The sequence below is a fragment of the Salvelinus alpinus genome, chromosome 27 (assembly GCF_045679555.1).
Source record: "Salvelinus alpinus chromosome 27, SLU_Salpinus.1, whole genome shotgun sequence".
Classification (NCBI taxonomy): domain Eukaryota; kingdom Metazoa; phylum Chordata; class Actinopteri; order Salmoniformes; family Salmonidae; genus Salvelinus; species Salvelinus alpinus.
This window is the reverse complement of record NC_092112.1, coordinates 36658612-36668125: the sequence shown is the minus strand read 5'-3', so window position 1 is coordinate 36668125 and position 9514 is coordinate 36658612. Positions and strand designations below refer to the sequence as shown.

General features: G+C 41.1%; 1 protein-coding gene across 13 annotated transcripts in view; it reads right to left on the bottom strand.

Moving 5' to 3' along the window:
• Nucleotides 1–205: 205 nt before the first annotated feature.
• The window catches only part of LOC139556484 (neurexin-3b-like), a 328473-nt gene continuing 319164 nt past the window's right edge, over nt 206–9514 (bottom strand). For 7 of the 13 annotated variants that reach the window (XM_071370487.1, XM_071370488.1, XM_071370489.1 and 4 more), the window contains one exon: nt 206–3079. In XM_071370487.1, the coding sequence (XP_071226588.1) occupies nt 2070–3079 (1010 nt within the window). In that variant the 3' untranslated portion in view covers nt 206–2069. Of the gene's footprint in view, nt 3080–5881; nt 6344–9514 lie in introns of those variants that run through there. The other 6 variants (XM_071370490.1, XM_071370491.1, XM_071370492.1 and 3 more) reach the window with 2 other exon arrangements.

Here is a 9514-nt window from a genome sequence, read left to right as displayed (position 1 = left end):
ATGGACACAGGTTGAGAAACCAAAACCTGTCTCTGTGCTCTGTTACTGATGAATGTACTTCTAAAAGCTCATAAACCCTCTCCATGTCAACCATTTTTCTTTCTCTTTCTCATTCTTTTCCCCTTCCATTCATGTCTATACTCTTTTTTTACATTCACACCCACACCACATGACAGACAGCTAACCATAATCTACCATTGAAAACTTGGGGAAGAACAATTTATTGCTGGGATTTATTCATGGGTTGAAAAGCAGTAATAACAACACAAAATCAAAATGAATGTGCACAACGACTTGAGATTTGCTTAGAATGCGAACTGAACAAGACACAATCAAATATATGAAGTAATAAATAAATACAAAAAATATGTACTGCCAGCCCAAACTGTCATAGAAATGATAGGACTTCAAATGAAAACTGCACAATAAGAGGATAAACATAAAAGAACAGCAACAACCGAAAGGAACATAGACATCACAGTAAAAAAAACATAATCCAGGATCTGAGTAAGGTGCCAGTACTGGGTCTCAAAAATCCACCAGATTCTTTCTTTATTATCAGGTTTCGATTCACTGTTTTTATGTAAAAAAACAAAAAAACAAAAAAACAATCAACGTAATCCAAAATCAGGAGGCCCTAGTACAATATCGATTGACTTCTCCCATTGGTCAAATATTCATGCGTTTTAGAAACACCATCCAAAAATACTAGATTTTCTAACTTATCAACATTTTCCTCCTCTCCTTACAAAAAAAAATGCAAGTACAGCATCGCTTTCTCCAGTCTTTCTCCAATAATCACTTTCTCAACATCAAAAAAAGGTTTGATTTTTGTAATGTATTGTAGTACACCGAGAAAATAAATCAGCTCAAATGATCTGTCTGTACAATACAAAAAAAAAAATCTAATGTTATGTACAATATTGACCTGCAAAGGACGACGGCTATGATGCAATAACATATGTAAACATATTTGTTGTTTTGACACAGTTGACTGTGACAAGAGAAAAAAATGCAAAACTTTTTCACATTGGTTAAGTCTTCTTTAGCCACATTGTTTTCAATATTGTACCAAAAATCTCTCAGACATCATGACTTTGAATAAACCTCCACCCACTGAGAAATGGGACAAACAGAATGTAACAAATAACTGAATCAGTGTTCTATGGAAAACGAAATAAACGGAAATAAAAATGCTATCAGGGATGTAATGTTCTATAAAGTATATAATACAAAAACATAGCATTTTGCCTGCTGCATCCACTCTAGTATGGTTGAATACCCTCTTGATTGTGGATGTCATGCATACTGTAGATTTCAAATCCTTATTTGAGACCGGTGGGGAAAAAAGGTGAGACATTTTTTTGAGATACATTACTGCACTACCATTCATTGAGCATTGACTGGTCAGCCCTGACAATGTCTCATTCCTCAAAAAGCATAGGGTGGAAGAAATACACCTTATCCACCAGACACATACCTTCCCTCATATCAATGCTAGGCATAGAAATGGAAATATTTTATGCTAATTATGTTTTGTCTTTCAAACTGTATCTTTAACTGACCATTCGTTCTTATCTTCAGGTCCCTCACACAGATGCCAGCACCACGTCACATACATCTCACATGCATGCTCAGAATGGCCGAAATGATGGTTGTTTGTTTTGTTATTTTACAGGGTTACAATGGACAAGGTTGTTTACGCCAAGGATCACACATCTCTGACAGTCACTTGGGAGTGATAGCGAAGTAACAGTGAAGTATCTTACACTGCCCAACCTCTGGCAACGACTCCGGACAGAGCTCCGTCATCTCGTCACAACAAGGTCTCTTATAGTAGTGTCCCTATCAGTCTGTTTCTCTGTATGCTTACCATAGTGTGCTTTTAGGTCACAGTACATTTGAAAATGTTTAAACTTGGACTCATTCACTTTGAGTTCTCATGAGCAGATTTTGTTTTCCTTTTTGAATTACAGCTCCCAATATGGTACTGTCAAGCGTTTATTCCTATTTTCTCCAAACAGTTTTTAAATATTTTTTTGTTTGCATTGGGAATGGTTGATTTTTTTCTATACATAGTATTCCTTGTCCTTGTCTTTCGGTCTCTTGCTGCTGGCTCCCTTGGCACCACTGCCCCCACTGGGCGTTTTATCTTTCACCACGGAGCCGTTGGTCTGTGCCGAGTTGCTGATGTAATTCCGTGTCTCGTCTACCTGGTAGGAGCCTTCGTCTCTGTTCCTGTACTTGTACATGGCGTAGAGGAGGATGAGGATGCAGAGTGCTGCGGCCGAGACGATGCCCACCACCATGCCTGTTGTGCTGCTGGATTCTCGTATCACCTCCGAGGCCCCAGGGGGCACCCGCCTTACGACGGGTACGGTGGGTAACGTGGCAGGCACCGTGCGTAGCATGGGCGAGGTGATGAGGGGCCCGCGGGGCTTGGTGCCGTCCAGGTCGAAGGACGTGGTCGGCAGAGGCAGCAGGACAATGTCCGGCTGTAGGGGTTTGATCACCTCGCGGTTGTCCATTTTCCCGGCGGGCAGTTTGGGCGGCATGCCATCCGAGGGGAGGGACGCCTCCGCTACAGTGCCCCCGAGGTTGGGTAGAGGCGGGGTGGGTGTAGTCCTACCCGCCTCTGAGGCTTTGCTAGGCCTCAAGTCCTTGGCCTCCCACTTGGGCGCGAGAGCTTTGTAGCCACCTTCATAGGCCGACGTGGTCAAGATCTTATCTGTTACCAGGGAGAAGGTGGTGTAAAAATCTTCATCGTCAGTGGGGGGCAGGCTAGAGTCGAAAGCTTCGCCAGAGCCAAACCCCGATATCACCATTCCATCATCATCATCATCATCATCATCATCATCACCACCACCACCATCAAGACCATCATCACAATCATCGCTGCCTCGGTCCGACAAGCAAGGTACCCCCGCCTCAGTGGCCATGGGCAGGGACTCTTTGGTGGCCTCGATAATGGTGAGGACGGGGCGGAGGGTTGGGGGGAGGGGGATGAAAGGAGAATGGGTGGAGACAGGAGGGATGTCTATGGGATCCTCTACAAGTACGGGGATGACTAACTCCCCTCCTGCAAACAGAAACAGAAAAGAGACACGTTAGAGGACATGCATGACGTTCTGAATGCAGACAATAGCTAATCAATCAAACACCGGAAAGTAATTACATCAAACATAAAAAGCAAAGCTCAACAAAAAACAATCAAAAGGAAATCATATCAACATTAAAGAAAAATAATAAAGAACAGAAAATACTATACCAATGCAAATTCAATGAAACCAGAACCAACCAAACAAGACCATAAACTGAAAAGAAACAATAGCCATAAAATGTATACATTGCATCAAAAGGCTGCAAGGGATGTGCAAGGGTGAGCCAAGATATCAAACATACTTTTTACCACACCTAAAACTCCTACGCTTGAAGTTCAATAACAAGTGTACTCTTTTTGTGGACAGAGATATCATTATCGTTGCTGGCTCTGTAGCTCTGGAACCTACACACCAGGGTGTAACTGTATTGATTCTGTCTGGTCTAGCGTTGCTAGTGTCTGGCTGTCCGGATACAATATAAACTTGAGAAATACACTGACTGTACAAAATGTTCTTTCCATGACATAGACTGACCAGGTGAATCCAGGTGAAAGCTATGATCCCTTATTGATGTCACTTAAATCCACTTCAATCAGTGTAGATGAAGGGGATTTTTAATCCTTGAGACAATTGAGACATGGATTGTGTATGTGTGCCATTAAGAGGTCCAAGAGGCTTCTAAACAGCTTCTACCCCCAAGCCATAAGACTCCTGAACACCTAATCAAATGGCTACCCAGACTATTTGCATTGCCACCCCTATTTACACCGTTGCTACTCTCTGTCGTTATCATCTATGCATAGTCACTTTAATAACTCTACCTACATGTACATATTACCTCAACTAACCGTGCACCCGCACATTGACTCTGTACCGGTGCACCCCTGTATATAGTCTCGCTATTGTTATTTTACTGCTGCTCTTTAATTACTTGTTACGTTTATTTCTTATTCGTCGTATTCGTATTTATTTAAACTGCATTGTTGGTTAGGGCTTGTCAGTAAGCATTTCACTGTAAGGTCTACACCTGTTGTATTCGGCGCATGTGACTAATACAATTTGATTTGATTTGACATGAAGAGGGTGAATGGGCAAGACTAAAGATTTAAGTGCCTTTGAATGGGGTATGGTAGTAGGTGCCAGGCGCACCGGTTTGAGTGTGTCAAGAACAGCAACGCTGCTGGGTTTTTCACGCTCAACAGTTTCCCGTGTGTATCAAGAACGGTCCACCACCTAAAGGGCATCCAGCCAACTTGACACAACTTATGAAAAAAACACCCCCTTGTGCCCTCAGAACAGTCTCAATTCGTCAGGGCATGGACTGTACAAGGTGTCGAAAGCATTCCTCAGTGATGCTGGCCCATGTTGACTCCAATGCTTCCGACACCTCATACAGTCCATGCCCTGACGAATTGAGACTGTTCTGAGGGCATAAGGGGGTGCAACTCAATATTAGGAAGGAGTTCCTAATGTTTTGTACACTCAGTGTATGTTCTAACTCAGGGGTGAGGAACTCCAGTCCTCGAGGGCCTGATTGGTATCACACTTTTTTTCCATCCCTAGCAAACACAGCTGATTAATCAAATTGCATTCTAAACTGAAGATCATGATTAGGTGATTATTGGAGTCAGGTGTCTTAGCTGGGGCAAAACTGTGACACCAATCAGGTCCTCGAGAACTGGAATTGCCCACCCCTGTTTTAACTAATAATGCTTACGTTTTGCTGAAAGGCAGAGATAGCTTGCTCTATAGTCTTGTAGTTTTTGTAGCTACTGACTTCTCTGCATTCCTAATATAAAGCAATAGGGCATCAGCATGAAGTGAGAAATTGCTATCCCACGTGGGTTTGGATTATTGGCCAATGTAAATAATAATGGAGATAGAGGTTAACCTTGTCGGGTTCCTCTAGGGTGCAGAGCCCAGGCTAAACTTTCTGTAGTTATTGTTAGGGTCTAATGAAATGAAACTGAGCAAAATATTTCTTCTTATATTCATGTTTTCTCTATGGTGACTTCAGTAGGCTCCCCCACAGACCCTAGCCCCTCGCCTTTTGACTTATCTTATACAGTTACCACAATGGCACAAAGTCACCTGACAGTTCAACAACAACAACTGAATGTTCTGCTTTTATTTATTGTCAAGTGTATTATATCAGTATCAGTTACTGTATGTGTGTTCTTGGCTAGTCTTGGAACATGGCAGTTTGCTATGTATCTATCATTTCTATTACCTTCTCTTGTCCTTTATTATATTATTTTACTATTAGGTTTGTTTCTAAAAACATTCAAAAGTAACATTCAGATGTCGGTTGAATCTGCATAAACCTCTTGCCAAGGTGGCTAGCTTATACACTGCAAAGGCTCATCACAAACAGGGCACTAAAAGAAGATGCAAATCTCTAATAACAATAAAAATGATACAAAAGAAAACAAAAGGAAAAAAAATAAGTAAAGCAACGCAAACACAGTTAAGACAGTCAAACTGAGAGTTAGAGCAAACTTCTTCAACATTCACAAACTAAAGGCACAGATAGATTTATCCATAAGAAGGATTAGTACGTAGAAAGAGGTGAAATAAAGTCAGCTTGAAAAATCATAATAGAGCCTACAAAAAATAGTTTTCAAAAGGAAGAAAGCATACCATCAATTTTGTAAACTTACATCAACAAATTGCCCGCATGATTTTGGCAGGAAGAAAACAATTTACAAAAGGAAGTTGTGTGAGAATGCTTTTGGACAAGTTAGGTTAGTTTCTTTTGAACAATTTTGATTAATTGAGTAAGTTATTTCTCTTTTAGACAGGATGGTACAGGGAGGAAACAACACATACATCCACACATCATGACATGAAAAATAATCTTCACCATTCTGTTCAGGATTTTTTTCTTTTGATATAGTCGTTTTTGTTTTTATAAAAAGAAAACTGTACATCTATAGATAAGTCTTGGCTTTGTGAGAGATAAGCTGCTTTTACGTAGCTTCTCCATAAATATCTACAGTCTGATTATTGAGCGTTTTTTTCTCCTTTAACTTGAACTTCGTTGTTCATTAGTTTTGAACGGATGGATCTTATCTTAACTTCTCTATGTAAAGGGGATAGGGGGGGTGGGGGGGTGGGAGGGGGGAGGGCGACCTATGAACAGACTAGGTAAAAAATGACATAGATGGGGGTGAATGTGTACGTCAGTTGCCATGTCCATGTAAAGGTGGCACGAAGCGGCCGGGCGGCATTAGAGCTTTTGGCTGTAAGGAAGGGATGGGGACATACAAACCATGAGCATGTACATGCCCATCTACAGAAGAGAACAGCACTTTCAACACAGTTTTTACAAACCCTAAGCTGCAACTTCTTTCTTTGCCATGCACAAATTAATAATCAATGAATTAATTCTAATCCAAATGTAATCAAAATTAATTGAATAACAGGAAAGAATATATCAGTCTAAGAACAGCTTTGAAACAATTTGAAACAGATAGTGGTGAGGATACTTGCATTTTGGAGTTTTCTTCTATTTTTTCTCAATAAAATGATTTTGTAATTTGTTATTGTAAAATGGGTCAGGTGTTTTGGGTAACCAATCAGAGCTGTGGATTTCCAACCACAGTCGACCAATCAAAATCATTAAGAAAAAATGAAGAAATGTACTCAATAAGAATTAATGTCTTCATAACATTATCAATAGTACTTCTAAGCTAATTATCAGATTGTTAAAGAGGTAATTTGGAGCAATTTCAGTAATTAACATAGATATCCACATATATGTATATTTACATATATGTACAAACAGACAAATAAAAAAAACAATTGTCAAGCAAGAAATTCAAAGCATAAAAAATTCTCACACACTATCAAAGATGAACAACCAGAAAGCACACACTGAGGTAGACGTAGAGAGGAGGGACAGTTCGTAGGGGAAATTGTCACCACCTTCATATAGTAACTAATAATAATAACATTATTATTAGTTATTTCTTTATGAAATACATATCTGTTGTTAGTATTTTTAAAACACAAAACAGGCGTGCAATCTGGGTGTACGTCAGAGAGAGGTTAGGTAATATTGGACATTTTATATTTTTGTTGTTTTTACCATTAGATTCATGGTTAGTGCATGCTTTAAGTAAGTTGCATTTAGGGAGAGTAATATACAGTAACAGTACAGCAAGCTGGGGGTCATGGTGTCAGGAGGGGGTTAAAGGTCACTAGAGGTCATTGTACCAAAGGCTGTAGGGTATATTGTTTTCAGGCAAAGAACCGTTTACTATTATTTACATTAACCATCTGGTAGGAAGAAGGAAAACCATTGGTCATAGTCTTTACCTAATTAATCAACTTGGAAGTTAATTAATTAACGTCGGCTTTTATTAAATGTAGTTTAGTTCAGTTTTATGCTAATGCATAACCAACAGCCTTTGCTTGACAGATAAACAGTGTTCAGACGAAGTTCCACAAGAGGGCACAAGGAGATGGGGCTATCCATACCCCATGGGGACAAGAACATTTCTTTGCTTTTGGCTCTGGAACAGTTCTCTGAGAGACGTGAGTGGATAAAATGGTATATTTATGTTTATCACTATGAAAGAGAGCTTTGGTATCTTTAGTGTTATTGGTTGGTACTTGCCTTAGGATGTCAATGTGCACGTCACGTTATTTAGCCAACAACATACAGGGTCCGTGGATCACCGCCAAGCCCAGGTGTGTAGTCTAGAGACAATGTACTCTGCTCTGTACACCAATTCAGCGTTTCTGTTGCCATTGTGTGGCTATGGTAATGTTTTAATCAGGAATCGGCTACCTGCCTTGTTAGATAAACAGTAGCATCGCTCACTAAGTGATTTCAGAGTCTGTTTATCTCCATCTACCCTGTATCGTCTTGGCCTTCTTTGCATCCGTACCCTCACTCCTTCATTCCTGAACATCTAAAAGCTTTTGGCAATTGTTAGCTTTCCTGCTAGATCAACAAAACCTTTGCATCCCATCCGAAGGGAGCTGCCTGGGTGTGAGAGAGTGTGTGTGTGTGTTTGAGTTTCTGAGAGGTGTGTGTGGCTCTGGGAAGCAAAAGCCTGCCAGAGGACCTTGACGTTTTAGTAAACACTTTAATCCTCTGCGTTAGCTCTCTTACCAGCGCTGCACATTTCACAGTGTTTTACCTCAGCGCAAACACTGCACGTTCTAATGAGTTTGCTTAACGAGACGCCGTTCGTATTCGTTTTCTCAGCTAATGTCAAGACGGAGGGGCTTTGTGCTAAGCCTACAGTGTACACTTCAGCAGACCTGGAGGTACACTAGTTAGTGTTTTCTTTCTCTTTTTCTCGCTCTCTTTCTTTCTCCCATGGTGATAAAGTCTCGAAAGAAAGCCTCGAGACTAAACAGGGAAGCAGCATGATGCAATAACATTCTGACGTCATCCCATAAACAAAGTGTTCCTTCAGACAGACGAACGCTGATGTAGGATGCGTCAGACTAGACGGGACAAAAGCAGATTGAACAAAACCGTCCTCAACCTCACTAAATCAACTCAAATGTTATTGGTCACGTACACATACATCCACCTGGACATCCGGAGGGAACCAGGATGTTGATCAAAATCTCAGAGCTGCAGTAACTGTCCTCCCCAAGTTTCAAGTTTTATTAGCCGTATGTCCAGGATACACGTGGTAGTTGGAGTTGTCAAACCGGTGAGCAGCTGCTCTTGCAACCCTTCTCACGAAGCCACACCCATCCCACTCATGTGACAAGTTCAGAGCGAGAAAGTGTAGGCTATATAGAAATAATTACACTAAAATTGAAAAATCACAAACAAAATAGTGAGGATTTCTATCAGCCTAATCAATGTGTAGATTACATCTTACATACCAGTGTTCAAACTTGTAAACAAGGCTGCATGGGATTTCTGTTAATGTGGCAATGTCGGCTTTCGGTATAATGCCAGGAGCCACTTGTGGATTTGACAGCTCTAACGCAGCTCCACCTCCGACACCGCCAAAACAACTGCTATGCGGATGTCGGATAAAGCGGATCTGATTGAATCGAGCCCTTCCTGTCAGAGTATTAAAAGGGATATACAGCACCTGGGCTTATTATAACATACAGGTACATCGGGGGAAGTCTGAGCTTTCTACCAAGCATTAACTTAAAAGTTCATCTTTTCCGCTCGAGGGAAATCTCAGCAGCATACATTTAAGAGAAGATTGACAGCTTGTCAGAATACAGACAGCAAGAAGACTTCACCAGGTTGTGAGGAAGCACCAATGTCCTACTCTACAGGGGTGGGGGGCACTTCTTTTTCAGGGGGGTGTCCCTTATCCGGGCCCGTGGGTGGCACGTGCCAGATAACCCAGGGGAGAGATTTTCTTTTCAGGGGGGTGTCCTCCTGCCCTATCCCTTAATGGCAGATAGCTAGGATGTTTTTT